Below are 22,157 nucleotides of genomic sequence, written 5' to 3'. Positions count from 1 at the left end.
CACAGGAGCCATACCAAGCAGCCACTGTACACATAGCAAGCCCTACATAAAAGCAGCCTCCAGCATAAGAGCTATACAAACATAGCCTGACCAAGCAGCCGGGCACCGGCTGGCCAGTAATACATCTTCCCCATAACGCAGCCCTGTACTGGCTGGTCAGTGGCAACTTACATACAAGCATAAACTAGCTCAAACAAAAGAGGCGTTACGCCAAACAGTTTGGGCTACAGAAAGGCATGCCTGCGCAGAGTCTAGATTGTTGTGCCCTTGCTTTTGCACCTGCGTATAGCAACAGCCTTGAACACCCTGATTAGGATTCCCACACTCAGATTGGCTTTGAGCATCCGTCGTGCTCTGGACAAGGCCCCCACACTTAAATTGGCCTTGAGCATCTGGCGTACTCTGACCAGGGTTCCCACAGGATACCGCAGGGTAGGTCCAGTCCTGCTCCCCGGGGCAGCGGTCCCGTCACCAGACCGTTGGTTCACTCCCCTGGTGGACTGAGCTTGTTACGGTTCCGTGTGGCGTGTGGCTCAGGACTTTCTGTGATGGGGCGCTCATTCCCCCCGAATGGTGGGGGTGGGGGAGGTAGAACCTGTCGTACACTAGGGTTCTGTTCACTCACGTTCCCCTGTGGAGAAGGTGCCACCCTATCTACATGGGGGGACACTGCCTTGGCCACAGTCATAATTGGCCAAGGTCAACCAAATGGGTTCTGTGTCCACTAAGCTAACCTATTACCTGAGCTGAAGGAATTCTTGCAACGGCCAGGTTTGACTTCTGTATTTCATCACTTCTGAGACTCTTTTTACATCTTAACAGTTTTGAAATCGAAATGAGTCTAAAATCAGTGACAAAGCATTGTGTCATAAAAGGTAATGCAGTCTTAAGATTTATGCAAGTATTTTAAGTGCAAATATTAAACGACATTTAAAACTACGTCGCAAATCATAATAAATGCAAATTATACAAATTTAAATTAATGTGAGATTTTGCTAAAACTGAATTATCTGTCCACTCTTTTTTATTTTTTTTAATATATTTTATTGATTTTTACAGAGAGGAAGGGAGAGGGACAGAGAGTTAGAAACATCGATGAGAGAGAAACATCGTTCAGCTGCCTCCTGCACACGCCCTACTGGGGATGTGCCCGCAACCAAGGTACATGCCCTTGACTGGAATCGAACCCGGGACCCTTCAGTCCGCAGGCGGACGCTCTATCCACTGAGCCAAACCAGTTAGGGCTATCTGTCCACTCTTACCTCTCGAACCTGCACGTCCCCTGGCATGTCACCAAGGGCACTCTCGCCTGAATTGCTCATCACCCCCCTTGTCACCAAATCCAATAGGTGCTTTCTGGTCTCTTCCTTGACCTTAGCATTGCAGACAGATGACGACTCCTTTTCTTTGGAAGTCTGTTTCCCCGACATCACGGCCCCCATCCTCCCAGCTCACTGTGTGTGTTTCCTCTAAACGGACCCCTTTCCTACCCACCCCCTTCCTTGATTTTATCCAGTCACATAGCTTTCACTACCTTGTTACCTGAAGGCCAAAATTTGTATCTCCTACCCTGACCTCTGTGGATTCCAGACTTACCTTGTCTTAATGCCTCAGAGGCGTCTCAAATCCTATCTAATAAAAGGGTGATATGCAAATTAACTGTCACTCCATCACAAAGGTGGCGGCACCCAGTCCTCTCAACCCCGCTGGAGTCCCCCAGTCCCGGTGGGGGGGGGGGGGCAGCCGCTGAGAGCAGGCAGCGTAAGTGGCCTGGCAGAATGCTTGCTTTGTCGCCACGGCAACAAGGCAAGCGTTCCACGCCCGGCCGTGGAGGGAGGGCCTCCCGGCCAGGCCGGGCACAGATGGGAGGAGCAGCCCTGCAGGGCACCTGGCAGGCCTCACAGCCCTTGGCGGGTCAAGGACGGGATGAATCATGGAGCCCCCAGTGCAGCCGCCAGTGATGCCAGACGATCGCCTTGCCAGTGCGTTCGGAGAGTGGGGTCTATGGCACAGCCCTCCTCTGAGTCTCTTGCTGCTAAAGAGGCTGGAGGTCCAGGTGACGCAGTTCAGAGACCAGGCACGCAGGGGAAAGCCCGTAATGCCCCCTGCCTCATGGTCGCCTTTTGGGGAGGACCCTACCTTTCAAGGCCGCCCGGCTTCTCTTCCCACCTGGGAGGGTCACATGCTCACCTGCCAGGAGTGGGAGCTCTTGGGAGCACCCAGCGTATAGAGGGCTTCTCACTCCTACTTTTCCCTGCCGCTGTGTGCCCACGGGAGAGGCCAGCCCCTCGGGCGGCTCTGCCTACCCACACTGAGTGATTAACAAGACATCAGCCTGGGGCCTGCACAGCCCGTGGCTATGGCCCCCTGTGAACGACCAGCATGCCTGACATACTGGCCAAGGATGCTGGGAGGTCAGGGGTCAAAAGGACCCACACGAAATAGCTGCGGTGAAGGAGCCAGCCTCCTGTCAGCAGGTGGCATGACAGAGGCGGGATGTGCCCTGGAAATGTACTGTGAAGGGCTTGGGAAGTTACAGTCTAGAGCCAGTCTCCTGCCAGTCATTGCTCCTGAGGTGTAGCTGCCAACTCTCTTGATTTTGTGTGTCCTTTACCCTTGGCACACTCATGCATGCACATCTGTGAGATATATAGATAGATATATGACACACACATCCTACCTTTTCCCACATACGCAGCTCAGACACCTGCAGGGAATCACCAGGCATTATTCCATAGGTTCCAGGTAGTTGGCATTTCCTACTGAATGGAGTTGGGGGTGGAATTTATGATGTAACTAAACCAATTGCATGCGATGACAGTGGATGTTCTGTCTGGCGGCCTGGCTGTCTTGGCAGCGGCATTGGCCAGGCGTGGAACGCTTGCGTCGTCGCCCAGGTGACGAGGCAAGCGTTCCGCACCCAGCCGCAGAGGGCCTCTGGCCAGGGAGGGCAGTTGGGGGCCATGAGGCCGTCAGGGGAGGGCATTTGGGGGCGATCAGGTCAGCGGGAAGGGGGGCAGTTGGGGGTGAGCAGGCTGGCAGGCAGAGTGGTTAGGGGCAATTGGGCAGGCAGGCAGGTGAGCGGTTAGGAGCCAGCGGTCCTGGATTGCGAGAGGGATGTCGGACTTCTGGTTTAGGCCCGATCCCATAGGGACATCCCCCAGCAGTCGGGCATCCCCTGAGGGGTTCCAGATTGGAGAGGGTGCAGGCCAGGCTAAGGGACACTCCCCTGCCCCGCCCCCGGTGCATGAATTTCATGCACCGGGCCACTAGTTTATTATGAAATTGAATTCTTGATTTTCCTCGAAAACCCAGGCCTCCCCTAGACCTTGTCTTGGGAAAACAACATTGTCCACCAGTTACTAAAGCCAGGGATTTGGGGCCATTCTCTACCTCTTTCTTATACACCTCCAGTCCACCCAGTCCAGTAAAGGCTAAGGCCCTGCCTTCCGGACCGAGCTTACATCCGCCCACTTCCTCCATCTCCACTGCACGCGGGTCTGTCATAGCACACACCCTCCAAACTACTTACAAGTCAAGTTCTTTAAAACACAGCCTTGTGTTACTCCCTGGCTTAGAGTCCTTTAATCATGTCCCAAGCCGAGCTGCCTATCCTCGAGGCCCAGCCTGAGCTACGTGCTGCTTGACTCAACCTCACCTGCCAGCGAGGCCAGACTCCCGTCACCCTGGGCCCAGTTGCTTCCCAGGAAAAAGCTCTTCCCCCTGACACCTCCGTGCTGCCCCCCCTCTGCCCAGGCGGCCCCTTCCCAAGGCTGCTCAGCCTCCGGGGCTCCACAGGGGCTCGCTCCGTGCACCCGTCAGAGCCCCGAGGTTTATCAGACAGCACAGCATGTGTCACCACGTGTCAGTTTTGGTCCTTGTGTTGTGTGTACTGAGTATTACTGGACTAGATGTGACTACAGCAGAGACGGTGACCTACCGGTGTGTCTCCGACACCTTTGGTTCCCCAGCTCCTAGCACAGGGCCTGTGAATAGTGTAGAGATTTTCCAGAATACCATTTTAATTTCCTTGTAGTTTCATATCCTATATAATAAAGAGGTAATATGCAAATTGACCCTCACACCCTCACAAGATGACTGCCTACCACCAGGCCAGCAGGGGGTTAGTGAGGGATGACCAAACAACTGAACAAGCAGGCTGTGTGGGGCGACCAGGCCAGTGGGGAGCCAGTGAGGGGGCCATGAGGCCGGCAGGGGAGCAACCAGGCCAGCACGGGGGAGCAGTTAGGGGCGACCAAGCTGGCAGAGGGGGGCAGTTGGGGGCAATTAGGCTGGCAGGGGGGGCACCGGGCCTCTAGTATATATATATGTCATTTTCTATTTTCTTCGTGGTTGCCTTAGGAATTACAATTAATAATGCAGTTTGGGTAAATACCATTCCCTGTATGTAGTCCCATCCCCTCCACCTCATTTGTACTATTGTCGTACAAATTACATTTTTATATATTGCATACCCATCAACAGACCTGCTATTGCTTTATGAAGTCTCCTTTTAAATCAAATGGGAGAAGAAATGTCACTAAAAAATACATGTATGCTGTCTTTTATAGAAATCACCTGTTACGTTTACTGGTGCTCTTTCCTTCACGTGGATTAGAGTTAGTCAAACTTTGTTTCTCGAACGTCTTCCATCTCGAACAATTTGGTTCTTGACCAAGTTGTTCACAGAAATAATGTCTCAGTTGTCCACCAAAACTTCAGTTTTCAAACTGACAACCCTTTCATGCTGAAACCTCAGCAAGACAAAAAGCATCTCTCAGGCAACAAGCAAAGGAGAGAATGCTTTTCCTGCTGGCAAAATAGATTAACACAATTTTAAAGCATAAAGAGACCATCAAGAGAGCTGATGTTGCTAAGGGTGTGAAAGTGCTCACAAAGAACAAGCACAGGCTATTGAATAGGTAAAAACAAACAAACAAACAAACAAAAACCTGTTGATGGATACATGAAAAGCAGTTAGCTGGTGACAGCATTTCAGAGGTAGTGATATGTGAAAAATTCCTTTAAGGCCAGTAGAAAGTGGTTCCATAAGTTTCAGAAAAGAAGTGTTTATTTATAAATTAAACAGGACATTAGACATGTGCTGTATATAAGAAAGGTTAAAGCAGGGAATCACTTGGGGGTCTGGAATGGATTAATTCACTTTACATCCTTTCTAATGGGAAAAATGAGTCGGTTTTCGAATAAATCACTTCTCAAACAGCCTTCTGGAACGAATTAAGTTCGAGAAACGAGGTTCCGCTGTAGTGCCTAGCGTTCTGTGGTTCAGCCTGAAGTATTCCCTTTAGTGTTTCTTGTGGGCCAAGTGTGCCGGTGGTGACTTCTCTGCCTTCGCTTCCCCTCCGTTTTCCAGTCGTGTTGGATGTCGAGTTCTTGGTGGAGGGCCTTCCAGCCCACCTTGCCCAACCCACCTTTTGACCCACCTTGTTCAGGTCTTTCATGAGCAGGTACATGAGAGGTAGGAGTGTGTTGCTTTTCAGGGCCCACCTTGGGAATATCATTTTCCAGCTTTTTCTTGTTTGGGAAAAAAAAAAGCTTTTTTTTCTTAGCTTGTTGTTGCTCCCCTCCCCCCATCCTATCTAATAAAAGAGTAATATGCAAATTAACCATCACTCTGCTACACCCACAAGCCACGCCCACACACCACACACACACACACACACGCCAATCAGGAGCAAGTATGCAAATTAACCCAACCAAGATGGCTGCAGCCACAGAGCAAGCAGGAAGGAGGCTTGGGTTTCCCCGGCGATGGAGGAAACCAAGCTTTCCGCACACCCTGGCCGGCCCAGGCCTCCACTTAAGGCTACAAAGTTTCAATTATAGAAGATAAATAAATCCCAACAAAAATGGCAGCAGCCATGGAGCTGGAGAGAGCAGGAGGCTAGGGTTGCCCCTGGAGATGGAGGAAGCCAAGCTTCTGCAGCCCTGGCCTGCTTTGGCCTCCACTTAAGGCTACAAAGTTTCAATTATAGAAGATACATAAATCCCAATAGAAATGGCTGCCACCATGGAGCGAGCAGAAGGCTTGGCTCCGCTCTAGGCTACAAAGCTTCAATTGTAGAAGATAAATAAATCCCAGATACCAGGGCCTCTGCTTGGGTCGCCAGGGGGGCGTGGCTGGCCTGCAAACCACCACAGGCTCCTCACTCAGGCCGCCCCACGCCCCAAGGGAACCCCCACCCTGATCCGGGACACCCTTCAGGGCAAACCAGCTGGCCCCCACCCGTGCACCAGGCCTCTATCCTATCTAATAAAAGAGTAATATGCAGATTGACCATCACTCCAACACACAAGATGGCTTCCCCCATGTGGTCAAAGATCCTGCCCCCATGTGGACACAAGATGGCCAGCAGGGGAGGGCAGTTGGGAGGGACCAGGCCTATAAGGGAGGGCAGTTAGGGGTGACCACACCTGCAGGGGAGGACAGTTAGAGGTGACCAGGCCTGCAGGGGAGGACAGCTAGGGGCAAACAGGCTGGCAGGGAAGCAGTTAGACATCAATCAGGCTGGCAGGGGAGTGGTTAGGGGGTGATCAGGCTGGCAGGCAGAAGCAGTTAGGGGCAATCAGGAAGGCAGGCAGGCGAGCAGTTGGGAGCCAGCAGTCCTGGATTGTGAGAGGGATGTCCTACTGCCCGTTTAGGCCCGATCCCACCACCGGGCCTCTAGTATCAAATAAATTGCTGCTAATTGTTTTTGACAAATGCCTTCAGGGAAAAGGCAAGTCAATTAAAGACAAGCCTTGCGGGTAGGGTTTTCCAGGGAACTGCCAGGCACTTCAGGGTTTTGGTTTTTCTATATATTTTTTTTAATTGATTTCAGAGAGGAAGGGAGAGAGAGAGAGAGCAGAACATCAATGATGACAGAGAATCATCAATCAGCTGCCTCTTACACGCCCCCTACTGGGGATCGAGCCTGCAACCTGGGCATGTGCCCTGACCAGGAATCAAACCATGACCGTCTGGTTCATAGGTCGATGCTCAACCACTGAGCCACACTGACCGGGCATCACTGCAGGTTTTGACAATCCTCAGAGCAAAGGGCTTTGACACACTCCAACCCCATCTCTACCGTTCCAGGGGCTGCTGGGGAGGGGTCTGGCAAGAGGGCAAGTGGAAATGCCACAGAGCAGTGCTGAGAAGCCACAATTTTCTTAAAGACCCCGGATTGTCGCAATCCTTTAATGCTCAGAGTTGTGACAAAGTTGACTTTTGGGGACAGTCCTGCCAGCCTTCTCCCTGGGTTCTCAGAGGTCCTCCCGCGCTGTTCCCGCTGGTGTCTCTACAGGGCCTGCACAGGAGCCTCCTGCCTGCTGAGTGGATGAGTAGGTGAACCTTTCAACGGGGCCGCATTCTGGACACGTTCCTTTGAATTCGACCCGTGTCTGTGGCAGTGTGGTTGAAATTCCCCACAGTTCACACAGGGCCGGGACTTCTTGAGTCCACCCGTTGTGGGCGCAGAACAAGGCAGGCGGCTGGGGACCTCCTGCCATTGTCACTGCAAAGTGCCTGGGACTCAGGCGGCTCCAGAGCTCGGTTACCAGGACCCAGAATGTGCCATCACTGCTGGCTTGTTGTCTAAATGAAAACAGGTTTAACCACTGAAACAGGAATTTTTTGGGTAAAAAGACAGGTTTTAGGACATTTGAGAAATTAAGGGGACCATGGAGGAAGCACAGGGCTGCAGAGCAGCAGAAGGTACATTTCCATAGAACCAGGGAGCTGGGAACAGCAAAAGGTCTATATTTACAAAATAAAGAGAAGGAAGCCCCTCATCCAGAAGGAGGAGAAGGAAGCCCAAAGGGAATAGGAAAACAATAAGGAGGGGGCGGGGGGGGGGGGGGGGAAGAACCTCACATGTCCCATGTGAGATTCAACCTTTGAACCCAGGAGTTACTATAGTAACCAGTCCAAGGGAATAGTGACCAATCAGAGGGGATATCAAAGCACCAGGATCTGCAGCCTTTATAAGCCACAGGGAAAGGGAACCCAGTGGGACCCTTTTCCCCTCCCCACGTGGGAGTCCATTCTGTGGGACTCTTCCCCCTCCCTACATGGGAGTCTGTACTTGTTCTTCAATAAATCTCCACCTGTGCTATACCACCCTCTGTCCGTGGATTCATTCTTCGACTCCTACGGACAAAGAATCCGGGTTCCAGTCCAAAACTTCCGTTTCACAACCTTGGACAGGTCTGGACTCCCAAGAAACTAGCTTCTGGGGACCGCAGCCCCAGCTGAGCAGTGGGCAGGCTGCCGCCCTGCTCCCTCGGCCGGGCCCTGCCGGGACTGCCGCCGTGTCTCCAGGAGCAGTGAACTTGCAGAAGGCCTTGGCTGCCCTGGCAACGCCAGCTGAGGCTGCCGCCAGGCCGCACCTGCAGGAAACCCCCGTCTTCCCCAGCATTGCTCAGACAGCTCCAGCCCCACTCTCTCTCTCCTTCACCTCCCCCAAGAGGGGAAAGATCTACATCAGGCAAAAAAGAAAAAGAAAGTTTACATTGAGTAAAATTTTTGTTGCCTGTCCTAGAATAACCAGGGGACGTCTGCTCTGGAGTTAGAACTGGAAAGAAGCTGAGGGCATCTGACTTAACACCCCTGTTTTCAGAGGAGGGACCTGAGGCCAGAGAGATCTACCAACTCTTAGTCTCATGTTCGCACCACACCACGTGCGAACACAACCCATGAGCCTGACACCCGATTTCCACGGGAACCCTGAATAAATGGGGCTTCGATTAAGACTCAGAACACAGCAGCTGTGCTCCCAGCTCTGCAGCTAACGTGTGTCTTTGGGCAACTCCCTTCAGCTCTGGTCTTGATTCCAGTGTCTGAGCCGGCCCTTTGCCAGGGACTGTTGTCATAGCCTCACGTATGAGAGCCGCGGCCGCTCCCAGAGCCTATAAAATGCAGAGTCATATCCCGAGGATGCGGAGCTGAGCCAGGCCTGCAGTCTGAGGCCTTTCCCCTGATGCCAGGGTCCCCGCTGCTTTCTGAGCTGCCTGCGCCTGCGCAGCGGGCCTCCAGCCGCAGGCCGAGTCCGAGGTGCCGCCTGGGCTACGCTGCCAAGAGACGAGATGGAGACTCAAGAATTACCTCCTCGCTGAGACTGGTTTGGCTCAGTGGATAGAGCATCGACCTGCGGACTGAAAGGTCCCGGGTTCGATTCCGGTCAAGGGCATGTACCTTGGTTGCGGGCACATCCCCAGTGGGGGTTGTGCAGGAGGCAGCTGATCGATGTTTCTCTATCATGAATGTTTGTGGCTCTCTGTCCCTCTCTCTTCCTCTCTGTGAAAAATCAATAAAATATATTAAAAAAAAAAAAAAGAATTACCTCCTCAAGCAAGTTTATCAAATCCCAACATAAAATATTTCACTCTAGTCTGTCCCAAGGTATCAAGAACATGATGATCTGCCGTGATCAGAAACAATTGGGGTCAGCCACAGTTTACACATCAGGGCCCTGGAGGTCACGGTCAGACCGGGGAGCTCAGTCCCACACTGCAGATTAGGCAGTGTGTTCCGGTCCAGGGACAGACAGCTCGTTCCCCCAGACTCCGAGCAGGGACCTCAGGCCTTCAACGGAGGGCTTCATCTGACTGACGGTCCCTCCAGCTTCCACGCTATTACAACCTGGGAGATGGCCTTGGCTTCTGCCGCAAAGGTCTGAAGTTTCTCAAGAAATAGCAGAGGATTCTGGAAACATTATGGCCTCAGCAAGCAAGACCTTTCGTCCCGTTTTTCCTGGTGCCCAAGAGAGGGGGGCCCAAACCAAACAGCCCGCGGGCTTGCCTGCCCACGGGAGCCGGGAGCCACCCCGCCAGCCGAAGCTTCCCAGGGTGTCAGGCTTTATCGCTGTATTCCCTCCTCCTGTCCCCGCCATGAGCAGATTAGCCAAGAAGCCACCCAAATCCACAAGCTCGTCTCTGACGTTTATGTGTGGCTTGGCTGTGGGGTTGATGTGTCCTGAACTTTACCCTAAAAGGCATAAGCAGAGGGCCCACCTGGCGCTGAGCGGGAGCGGCTGGGAAGGTTCCGCTCCTCACAGACATTCCCATGGCCACCTTGTCTGTGTCTGTAACGGAGCCTTCCGTGAGCTTGCAAAGTCGGGGGAGGGGCGGGGACAGTGCTGGGTCAGCTCTGGGACCACATCTGAGAACCATGGACTCAGGTAATGTACCTGAGAATGAGGGGCGCAGCGGGGGGTCCATAACAACAGAACTGTAGGAGGGGCCACTGCCCCACTTGCCTGGGACTGACGGGCCCTGACCGGTTGAACTGTGTCCTCCAAAAGCCTTAATCCCCAGTTCCCAGGACCTTGAAGTGACCTTCAAGGAACACAGGACTGACAGCAGCCCCAGAAGCTAGAAGAGGCATGAGACAGAGTCTCCCTCCCAGCCTCCAGAAGAGACCAACCAACACCTGGATTTCAGACTCTGGCCTCCAAACAACGTAGACTGTGGTGCTTTGTTATGGTTGCGACAGGAAACAAATACAAGGAGGTCCTGCAATGTGGGATTTTCACTCTTAAAACCAGGACAGTCCCTGATAAGCCGGAAGGAGTTGGCCAACCTAAGTGACACATGGCCAGAGCCCACATTTACACCAGAGGAGACGGATGCTCAGAGCCGTTGTGACCCGCTGTCTCAGTCCGTTCAGGCTATAAACAGAATGCCAAGGCTGGCTTATCACAAGGGAAATTTATTTGTCAGGGTCGGGAGGCTGGAAGTCCAAAGTCAAGGTGGTGGCAGATTCAGTATCCGGTGAGGTCCTGCTTCATAGACATGGTCCTCACATGGTGGAAAGGGTGGGAGAAATCTCTGGGGTCTCCTTTATAAGGGCACTAATCTCATTCATCAGGGCTCCACCCTCATGACCTAAGCACTTCCCACCACCTCCTATAGTACACTGGAAAGTGGGATTTCAACCTATGAACTTGGAGGTGAGCTCAGGCTTCACCCAGCAATTTCACTCAGACCCCAAAGGGGAGGGACTGGCCCCTGGCAGCATTCAGAAATTTGAGGGTGTTGCTATTGAGGCAGGCCTTTAATGGGCAGGGCCCAGGCACACGTGATGTCCTGCAACACGCAGTGAGGAGCTGTCCCACAATTTCACCCACAGACACAGAGTATTCTTTACTTGGTTTTAATATACACTAAAAGTTTCTAGGATGGGAACTTTCTGTACTCTTAGCCCAATCTTGCTATGAACCTAAAGCTGTTCTAGAAAATAAAGTCTGTATTTCTTACGTTTTCCCATTTGAAAATAAGGGCAGAGACTTCCCATTCTTTATCTTCCAGAATTTCTCTCTCTGCCCTTTTCACATGCACGTAGCCCCGTGTCCCATTGTTTCTGAGTTGTCTAGCATGAAATTTCCGGCCGGGTGTGTTTGCTCTTCCTCAACTGCCTATAAAATGCCCACTCTCACTTCTAAAGTCTGTCTCCCACTTCCCCTTCCCCTTTCTTCTAATTTGTCCAAAATGTCTTATATACCCAATGTTGCCTCACTATCTTTGGAATTTCCATGCCTATGTGAATTTCCCACGTGCATGTATTAAAACATTGATTTTCTCCTTTTAATCTGTCTCTGTTAATTTGATTAGTAGTCCAACCTAGAAGAATTTAGAATGTGGGAAAAGAAGTATTCTTTAAAATATATTTTTATTGGTTTCAGAGAGGAAGGGAGAGGGAGAGAGAGATAGAAACATCAATGATGAGAGAGAATCATTGATCAGCTGCCTCCTACACATTCCCTACTGGGGATCGAGCCCACAACCTGGGCCTGTGCCCTGGACCAGAATCGAACCCGGGACCCTTCAGTCTGAGGGCTGACTCTATCCACTGAGCCTAACGGACTAGGGCAGGGGAAGTATTTTTTTAAATTTATCTTTATTATTGAAATTATTACAGATGTCCCCTTTTCCCCCCATTGACTGCTTCTACCTCACACCAGTTCACCCCCCAAGGCCTTCACCCCACTATTGTCTGTGTCCATGGGCTGTGCACGTTAATCTCTCTCACCCACTCCCGCCTTCCCTTCAGATTGTTGGTCTGTTCCATGCTTCTGTGTCTCTGGATCTATTTTGTTCATTAGATTCCACATAAGAGTGAGACCATGTGGTCATTGTCTTTCTCTGACTGGCTTATTTCGCTTAGCGGGATACTCTCCAGGTGGGGAGAAGTATTAATATTCCTTTTAGCCCCCACACTGCTATGCCCCAAGAATTGCATGACCTCCTTTCCCTGGCCCTGAAGTGTTTCATCTGGGAAATGGTGATAAAAATACACTTTCCTGACAGCAGCTCAGCCTGCTGCTCAGAGTCCCTCCCCTCCCCCCACCCAGCAGGACCCCCTCCTGGAGCCCCTGAGGGCCACTCCAGCTGGGCGGGACCTCTCTCTCCTTTGATCTCAGCGGGCCGGGCCCAGCCAGCGCGGGAGTCATTGTTTTGTGTACACAGCTCATCTCCGCACAGTGAGGGGCTGTCCATCTGGTGGCCTCAGTGCTGACTGCTCGCTCCACAAACACTCTTTGAACCTCTGTGATGTGCCAAGGACTCCCGCGCCCCGAGAAGTCTCCGCTGGAGTGGGGCTGCGTTCCCAAACCAGCCTGGCCATCACCGGGGTGGTCTGGCGCGGAGCACTGTGGTCGATGGGGGGGTGGGGGGCGGTTCTGGTCAGAGGTGGTGACACCAGAATGGATCAAGGGTGAGCACTGACCCCCAGGGCGGGGGCGTGGAGAGGGACGCGACGGCATTCGGCATTCGGCAGGATCGGAGGTGGGAAGTGAGGGCGACCTGACAAGAGATGTGGGGGTCAGCCAGAGTTCGGGGGCTGTAGGAGCAGAGTCAAAGGTGGGGCTGGGAGCTGAGGATGAGCAGCCGGCAGGGGAGGTCAAGGGCAAGGGCTGTCTTCTTTGCCCGCAGGGTAAACCGTGAGAAAGTGAGTGGGGGTCGGTCAGGGCAGGCTAACGCGAGCCCGAGCCGGCCAAGCAAAGCCTTAGTCCCGGGGCTGACCCAGCGGGGCGCCGCTGCTACACCTGGGGCCGCCTCTGTACCCGGCGGGCCACCTGGCGCAGCGCTCAGGCAGGTGAGTGCGACCCAAAAACGAGGCCCGCGCGGGGGCAGCCTAGATTCCCCACCCCACCCCATACCCCACTCCCACTGCTCTTTGCACTGGGATGTTGAGGGCAGGGGAGGGGCAAGCTGTTGCTTGACGCGCCCTTTGCATTTGACAAACCCAAGCAACGTCGGCTAAATTTCTTAACAACAGGGCGCCTGGCCCTGGCAGCCCAGTGGGTAGAGCGTCCTCCCGGTACACCAGGGTTGTTGGTTTGATCCCGGGCCAGGGCACGTACAAGAATCAACGAATGGCCCTGGCCGGTTTGCTCAGTGGATAGCGCGTCAGCCTGCGGACTGAAGGGTCCCGGGTTCCATTCAGGTCAGGGGCACAGGCCCGGATTGCAGGCTGGATCCCCAGTGGGGGGCATGCAGGAGGCAGCCATTCAATGATTCTCATCATTGATGTTTCTGTCTCTCTCTCCTTCTCCCTTCCTCTCTGAAATCAATAAAAATATATTTTAAAGAAAAAGAATCTATGAATGAATGCATAAGTGAAACAATGAATCTCTCTCTCTCTCTCTCTCTCTCTCTCTCTCTCTCTCTCTCTCTCTCTCCTTTCCTCTCCGTTGAGGGAGGGGGGAAGGTCTCCTCCCAGCCCCTCAGTCACTGGCTCTGGGGCCCCACCCCCACCCCCTCAAGTCAGGAGCAGGGAGGGTCAGGGTCAGACCTGAGAGGGGCCTTGGCTGGGGTGGAGGAGACTTGGCTTGCCCTGCAGCCCCTGGGCCCACTTCCCTGCTGAGGCTGGTCTGTGGTTGCTCCCACCTGAGGCTGCTTCTCTGCAAAATGTGGAGATTTGAGGGACTTTGGAATCCTGTGGGTGACCAGCTCCCCCTGAATATCTGGAGGGAACCCTGGGCCCGACCTGTCTGGTGCAGGAAAGTGGCAAGTTTGGATCTCTACCCCTTCTCTAGCTCCCCATCCTGGCTGCTCTGTTGTCACCAGGGGCTACATTCAGGGTTTCTGTATCAGTCTGCATGGGCTAGGTTATGCTTCAGTGACAAACAACCCCAAGACACACCTTCCCATGAGCCCCTGAGGGAGAGCGAGAGGGGGTGATGGTGCCCTGGCTCTCAAAGCTTCCACACCCACCCTCATCCCTTTGGCTGAAGCATATGTCTCGCCTAACTCCAGGGGCACAAGAGCAGCAGTGCTTGCGTGGGGGCGGGTGACGGCACCCAGGTCTACAAGGGTAACGGGGCCCCGGTAAGTAACATCACTTGTACTCAGCCAGGGCCCTTCTAGGAGCACAGTCCTCAAAACCCAAAGAGCTATTGAATGGTTGGATTTTCGGTTCCTGGGCAGAAAGTGCGTTTTGCGGGGGGCGGGGGGTGGGGTCATGTTCAGTCCGGGGGCAGGAAGAACTGTCCGTGCTGCATCGCCACAGCGCGCTGTGCCTGCACTCCGCTGGGTGGCGCGGCTCCGGCTCTCACGCTCGCCTGCCGCCCAAAGCAGGGCCTAGGAGCACAGGGACGGGAGGCAGAAAGCCCGTCTGAGCCGTGAACGGAGCCAGGCCCTGACTCCGCAGGTGGGGTTCAGTCAGTCTCTCTGGGGAAGGGACCCCAGAACCTGCTTTCTGAACACTGAGTGCTGGCTTATGACAGTGGGTTATGGGGACGTGTCAGCTTTTGAAAACATTTCCTTAGATGTTATCCTCTCTAATAAAACGGTAATATGCAAATTAACCATCACTCCGCTACATAAGCCATGCCCACCAGCCAAGCCACGCCCACCAGCCAATCAGGGCGAATATGCAAATTAACCCCAATCCAAGATGGCTACAGCCAGAGAGAGCAAGGTTTCCCAGGTAACAGAGGAAGCCAAGCTTTCCATAGCCATTGCAGGCCTAAGCCTCCACTCAAGCTACAAAGTTTCAATTATAGAAGGTAAACAAATTGAAACAAATGGCGGCAGAATGGAGCTTGAGAGAGCAGGCCAGGGTTGCCGGCGGCAACAGGGGAAGCAAAGCTTTCCGCACACCCTGGCCAGGCTCACCTGCTTAAGGCTACAAAGTTTCAATTGTAGAAGGTGAATTAACTGCCACAGAAATGGCTGCTGCCCCAGGCTACAAAGTTTCAATTGTAGAAGGAAAATAAATTCCAGATACCAGGGCCTCCCCTTGGGTTGCCAGGAGGCATGGCTGGCCTGCAAACCACCACAGGCCCCTCACTCAGGCCACCCCACACCCCAAGGGAACCCCCACCCTTATCTGTGACACCCTTCAGGGCAAACCAGCTGGCCCCCACCCGTGCACCAGGCCTCTATCCTATCTAATAAAAGAATAATATACAGATTGATCATCACTGCAACACACAATATAGCTGCCCCCATGTGGTCAAAGATCCTGCCCCCATGTGGACACAAGATGGCCACCACAAGATGGCCAGCAGGAGAGGGCAGTTGGGAGGCACCCAGCCTGCAAGGGAGGGCAGTTGTGAGGGACCAGGCTTGCAAGGGAGGGCAGTTGGGAGGCACCCTGCTTGCAAGGGAGGGCAGTTGGAGGTGATCAACCCTGCAGGAGAGGGCAGTTAGGGGTGACCAGGCTGGCAGAGGAGGGAAGTTGGGGGCAAACAGGCTGGCAGGGGAGCAGTTAAGCATCAACCAGGCTGGCAGCGGAGTGGTTAGTGGGTGATCAGGCTGGCAGGCAGAAGCGGTTAGGGGCAATCAGGAAGGCAGGCAGGCAAGCAGTTGGAAGCCAGCAGTCCTGGATTGTGAGAGGGATGTCCGACTGCCCGTTTAGGCCCGATCCCACCAGGATTGGGCCTAAACGGGCAGTCGGACATCCCTCCAGGAGTCCCAGATTGGAGAGGGTACAGGCTGGGCTGAGGGACAACCCCCCGCCGTGCACGAATTTCGTGCACCGGGCTTCTAGTGTTTTAATAATAAACAAAAATTGAGTTTAAAAAATGCAGTGGGAGTTTGGAAAAAGCCCAATTTCAATGGAGCCCCCGGACCAAGGGGCAATCCCTGCCCCACGCGCCTTCTGGAATGTCTGCTCCCTGAGCTCTGGGCCGGAGGGATGTGCTCTGGGTCTGACCCGGCCCCTCCACCCAGGCACCCCTTCACCCGGTCAGCAAAGAAATTGGGGTGGTAGCGGCTCCGGGACAAACTGCTGGCCCAGCAGTTGGGGTGGGTGAGGCAGACCCAGGCTCCGCTCTCCACTCACTGAGCGCCTGCAGGTTGGGCTTCAGTGGCCCGGGCGTCAGGGTCCAGCCCAGGGTGCTGGGCCCCAGGTGTCTGCTCCCAACACTGAATAGAGAGAAGCCTGTGACCCGCGCCCCCCCTCACTCCCCCACCGCCTTTCCAGGTCACTCTCTCTGAGGGTAAGCACCTCATGGGGCAGAAGCTGGAGGTCTCGGGGCTTGTGACACCTTCCAGGACCGAGGCTTTGTGAACCGGGTGAACTCCATCCGAGTGGAGAGCGGAGCCTGGGTCTGCCTCACCCACCCCAACTGCCGGGCCAGCAGTTCGTCCTGGAGCCGCGACCACCCCAATTTCTTCCGGTGGAATGGCCACGGTGACCACACGGCTCCTGTCGGCCTGTGGGAATGGCAAGTGGGCCACTGCACCCGGGGTGTCGGGCCAGATGACCGAGGCTCAAGCCTGGCCCGACATGGGACAGTACTGAGGGAGCATGGCTCTCCCCGCTTTAAGAGCTGACGGGGCCCGACTGGGTTTGGCTCAGTGGATAGAGCGTCGGCCTGTGGACTGAAGGGTCCTGGGTTCGATTCCGGTCAAGGGCACATGCCTGAGTTGCAGGCTCGATCCCCAGTGTGGACGTGCAGGAGGCAGCCAATCAATGATTCTTCCTCATCATTGATGCTTCCCTCTCTCTCCCTCTCCCTTCCTCTCTGAAATCAATAAAAATATATCTAAGAAATAAAAAAGCATGATGCAATTAAGAAGGAAGGAAGGAAGGAAGGAAGGAAGGAAGGAAGGAAGGAAGGAAGGAAGGAAGGAAGGAAGGGCGAGCTGACGGGGCCATGGGCTATTTAAGCCAGAGACAGGCCACACAGACCCAGCCACTCCCGTGTGCGCGGGATGCTGGGAACCCGGTGGGAGAGCCCTGGCCTTTTTATGCCTGTATTTTCAGGCATGTTTCAGGAAAGCTCTCACATTTCTGATCCCAAAATCTTGCTGAATTTTCAGCTTAAAATGTTGTTGGAAATACTAGAAGTTTGTCTTTGCTACCAGATGGGGGAGCTCTTAGCTATAAAGTAAGGCTGCTCTGAGTCTGGTGTGTCCCCCAGGCAGGTCCTCTTGCAAAGAGCATTTTTCAGAACGCTTTGGTGCTCTGAGGTGGAAAGAGGGTGGGGAGCTCCGTCCCTGGCCGGTAAGCGGTAATTTGGGGGCAGGAGCCAACAGGAGGCTGCCATCGGCAGTGTGCGTAGGGCCTTCCCCTGGGGAAGGACTGTGTGTGTCTAGTTGTCCCCACGGTGGCATTTGAGGACTGGGTGTTCCCATTCCTGAGGATTTTCCCAAGTCACAATTCCTAACCGCCCTGCTGTGAGTGCTGGGCGGCCTGGTGGGAAATGGCTGATGCCTGAGACCCAGGTGAGCGGCTTGCGGGGCCGGGAGTGCTGGTGAACATCTGAAGAACCCGGAGAAGGGGCCTCCTGTGTGGGGTTACCCTCTCTTTTCTTTTCCTTGTCTCTATATATAAAAGCCTAAGCAACCAGCTGCCTGACGGACTGGCTGACCGGCCAATAGGTATGACACGCACTGACCACCAGGGGGCAGATGCTCAACACAGGAGCTGCCGAGCGACAGCAACTTTGCAGAGTGCCCTCTCACACTCCGGGACCTCTCGGGGGATGTCAGACTGCCAGTTTCAGCCTGATCCCCGCAGCCAGGCCGAGGGACCCCACCTGTTGGAGGGACCCGCTCCCTCTGCAGATGCCCTTTGAGCCATGGCGCTGCCCCAGGTGAGGCCAGCTGGGGAGGGACTGAGGGAGGTTGGCTACAGGGCATGTCTGGCCCATCTCGCCCAGTCCCGCCCCACCAGCCACCCTCTAATTAATTTCCTTTCAATGTGTATGAATCCATGCACCGGGCCTTTAGTTTTTAAATATATTTTTATTGATTTCAGAGAGGAAGGGAGAGGGAGAGAGAGACAGAAACATCAATGATGAAAGAGAATCATTGATCGGCTGCCTCCTGCACGCCCCCTACTGGGGATCGAGCCTGCAACCCAAGCATGTGCCCTTGACTGGAATGGAACTCGGGACCCTTCAGTCTGCAGGCCCATGCTCTATCCACTGAGCCACACCGGCCAGGGCATACCGTATCCTTTCTACAGGCTTCAAAACCAGCTGGGCTCCAGCAGCTGACATTGTCAGGGTACTTTCTCGGGGTTACCAGCCGGCCACCGACATTTGGGAAGAGGAATTTACATGGCTGGCCCTGGATCGTGCATAATGCTATGTGTATGAGAAACATCTTAGGTATCTTCTGAATGATCTCCTCCTCAGAGCTGCCCTTCGGGCCGGCTGTGCCGCAGACCCAGCCCCTGCCGGCGCCATGGCCCACCTCCGTCCTTTGGAAACACGGAGATTCTGGAGGGAGACCCTTGTCCTCATCTCAGGGACGCAGCAGGCATTCAGCAAGGAGATCTCCGCATTTGCTTTAGACTTTTGGCTTCATGCTTTAACAAAAGGTTCTATTATAGTTTGTAAAATATTATCATTGAAAGGCTTGCTCGAGGCCTGTGGCCTGAGGGGGCGGGAGAGGGGTAGAGGAATGCCGTGTGTCTGAGGAGTTCCCAGCCCCAGCACAGAGGAGCCCGGTGCCCGGGCTCTGGTGGGAGCAGCCCCTGACCCCGGGCAGGCTGGCCTGCTCTGCACCCCGGGTAGAAGGCAGAGGAGCTTGGGCCTGTTCAGGGGCTCCGCAGCTTTTTAAAGTAACAGACCCTTTCATCCAACCAAACCTCATGTGCGCGCACAAGAGAAGTGCTGGGGCGAGGTGTGTGCTGCCCACTGCCCCGGGGACGTGCCCTCGGTCTTCTGTTCCCGGGAGGGACACAGCACTGTTGACCTCTTTCTTCCCTCCGCCCGCGTGGGCCCGCGGCTCGGGGAGCACTTTCGCCTGGAAATCTTGGAGGGCTGCACCTTCTCGGCCGGCGCCTGGAGCTCCGGGAGGGCTGTCCTCCTGCGGAATCGGAGTCGGGCTGGGCCAAGATGCGTGTCAATGCCACCAAGGTGTCGGGGCGTGGAGTGTGAGTGGAGATGGCGTGGCCCCCATCGCTGGGCCCTACCAGGCAGGTGTGGGAGGCTCTGGGGTGGTCAGACCCCAGCAAGTGGGTAGCTTGTCCGCGGCCCCAGAGGCCCTCTTCCCCGCTCCGCTGCCGCCCCCGCCCCCGTCACACTTGCCCTGGCTGCCGCCGTGGCCCGGAGGCCACCGTCCCGAGGCATCGCTGCGGGTGCAGGGGCAGGGGCCCACTGGCAGGTCACTGTGGCTAGACTGATGGGTGGCTCTTCGGCTTTCCTGAGCCTGGAACCTTCCTCGTTACCTGGGCGCCCTTGGCCTGAAGGGACGCGATGAAGGGCGGGGCATGCTTTCTCCTGCCCAGCCGGCCCCTCCGGCCCCTCCGAGCTCGGCTATCCCCGCCCTGGTCTGTGGTCTCACCTCAGGGTTGCCAGAGCTGCCCAGGGGCCTGGAGCTGCGGCACTGCAGCCGGGCTGTGATGGGAGGGAGGGGCCCCGGGGGTCCCGAGGCATCGGGAGGCGGCTCCTCCATGCAGCTCCCTCACACACAGGTTTCCCACTGGCGGGGACGTCCCTGGGGCAGGGACCTGTGCGTGGACTTCCTTTGGAATCTCCTAAAACAGCGCCAGGCACACACATGGAAGTAATCGGCCCCCATTCTGAGCCAGCACCCCGGGGACCCCCGTGCTCCCCAGAGTGAGAGGATGGACTCAGGGGGCTGGTGCAGGGGACGGAGGGGGTGCTGGGCCTCTGGGTGGCCCTGCTTTGCTCAGCATCCTCTCAGCTGACCGGCCACCCCTCCGGCCCGAGGTGGGTCCTGTACCAGGAGCCCAACTACCAAGGCACACACACCTGGTGGAGCGGGCGGGTGCTCGTGTCCAGTCCCTCCAAAGGGGTGTCAACGTCTAACTGGGCCGCCACTGTCGGGCCAGGCCCAGGAGAGGCCCAGGAGAGGGGTCGTCCCTTCCGGCCACACGCGCAGGACTGGGAACCACGGAGAAGAAAAGTCATAAAAGTGGCGAGTGGGTGGCCTGAATGACTTCTCTGCCCCTTCCTGACATCAGGGCAGCTGGACAGGGGGCAGGCGGACTCCCAGGGAGGGGCCCAGGGCCCGAGAGGGCAGGGGAGGGCACTGGGAGGCACCCACAGGGGACATTAGGGTGAGCCCAGGCCCTGAGTGGGAGTGATTGCCTAGAGCCCCAGAGCAAGCTCCCCGGGAGCCAGGCGGGCCAGGGTGCTGACTCCGACCTCTGGACACCCCCTCCAGGTGAGGGGACAGCAGGAGGGAAGAAGTGATGGGAGGGCCTGAGGGGGGACCCGCGGGGTGGAGGGTCTGCAGCTGAGGCGGCGGCTCCTCCAGGCTGTGCCTCTCCCTGACTCAGAGACGCGGTGACTCTCACCCGGGCTCTGCTCTTGGCCTCAGGGTCACATGGCCTCCGCCCCGAAAGGAGGGGCTGGTCCTAGGGGCACCCCCTCCCTCCAAGCTGTCAGGAGAGAGACGTGGGGAGGGGGCCGCCGAGGCAGCTGTTGCGTGAACAGGGCTCAGCGGGGATGGCGGGCAGGGAGCTGTCAGGGCTGAGGGGCACGGCCTCTGCTCCAGCCCCACCCACAGGTGAGTCCGTGGAACTTCTCTGTGGCCTGGGTCCCCTCCGAGACCCTCCGTCCATCCTGCTGGGAGTGGGGGCAGGGCCTCAGGGGGAGGGGGAGGAAAGAGCCTGCCCTGGAGGCAGTGGGATTTCTGGGAATATGAGGGTCCTTGCCCCCAACACCGCCCCACTCCCACTTGAGGGGAGCCTGCTGAACACGGGGGTCTTTCCTGCAGCTGTCTGACCTCCCGGCCCTCAGACCTCCACACCAGGGCAGGGAAGGAGGGTCAGCAGACCTCTAGGACCTCTCACCCTTTTAGCCGTTGTTGGTGATGGCGGTGACGTCAGTGAGCACTTAGTGAGCACCGACGACGGGGTGCCACACTCTACCAGCACCGTGGTCGGCAAACTGCAGCTCGCGAGCCACATGCGGCTCTTTGGTCCCTGGAGTGTGGCTCTTCCACAAAATACCACGGCCTGGGCGAGTCTATTTTGAAGAAGTGGCGTTAGAAGAAGTTTAAGTTTAAAAAATTTGGCTCTCAAAAGCAATTTCAATCGTTGTACTGTTGATATTTGTCTCTGTTGACGAATGAGTTTGCCGACCACTGTCCGTACTAACTACCTCATTTGGCTTCGTCACCTCTGTGAAGGTCCTCTCGCCAAGGAGAGTCCATCTTGAGGTTCTGAGGGTAAGGACTTCTCCAGCCGTTTCCTGCTCTGTGAAGTGACTGCAGTCATATGTTGTTCCAACTGTATGTAGTTGTCAAAGCCAAACCAGTCACCAGGAGAAGGTGCCGTGTGGAGAGAGGTTATCAGGCGTCAGTGACACGCTCGGTGGCCCCGGGCCCATCGGGGACCTGGGAGAAGCACCTGCATCACAGGAGAGATGAGCAAGGTTAAGAGCGAGCTCCGGTCTGGGCTCTGACTCCTCCTTGGACACACTGATCCGTGCCTCAGTTTCCCCAGCCGTACGGTGGGGATGTCAACAGCACCCCCTCCTAGGGGACTGAATGGAAACTACGGGTGGAGGGAGCCCTCCCACGGGCCAGCTCCCCAGCAGCCAGGGTGGCAGCCCTTCCGAGCATTCCAGACGTTTCCCTGAACCTGTCCTCCGCCCCCAGGGCTGAGCTAGAGCCGCACCTCATTAAGTGGCGAGGACGTAATGCTCCCCCACAGGCTGGTGCTCCTGGGTGACCGCCCCTCAGCCCAGCTGCCTGCTCCCTAATCTGCCAGCAAATCTGCT

The 22,157-nt window shown here is 55.5% G+C and overlaps 1 protein-coding gene across 1 annotated transcript; it reads left to right on the top strand.

Moving 5' to 3' along the window:
* Positions 1-1,933: 1,933 nt before the first annotated feature.
* CRYGN (crystallin gamma N) lies at positions 1,934-19,343 on the top strand (the record flags this gene model as incomplete). The annotated part of the gene is given in 7 exon segments (XM_079785816.1): positions 1,934-2,056; positions 14,260-14,331; positions 16,433-16,478; positions 16,481-16,648; positions 16,651-16,680; positions 19,196-19,234; positions 19,237-19,343. Coding segments are annotated over 7 exon segments (585 nt in total).
* Positions 19,344-22,157: the final 2,814 nt, after the last annotated feature.

This window comes from Cnephaeus nilssonii (genome assembly GCF_951640355.1).
Source record: "Cnephaeus nilssonii genome assembly, chromosome: 12".
Lineage (NCBI taxonomy): Eukaryota > Metazoa > Chordata > Mammalia > Chiroptera > Vespertilionidae > Cnephaeus > Cnephaeus nilssonii.
This window is presented reverse-complemented; position numbering and strand designations above follow the sequence as displayed.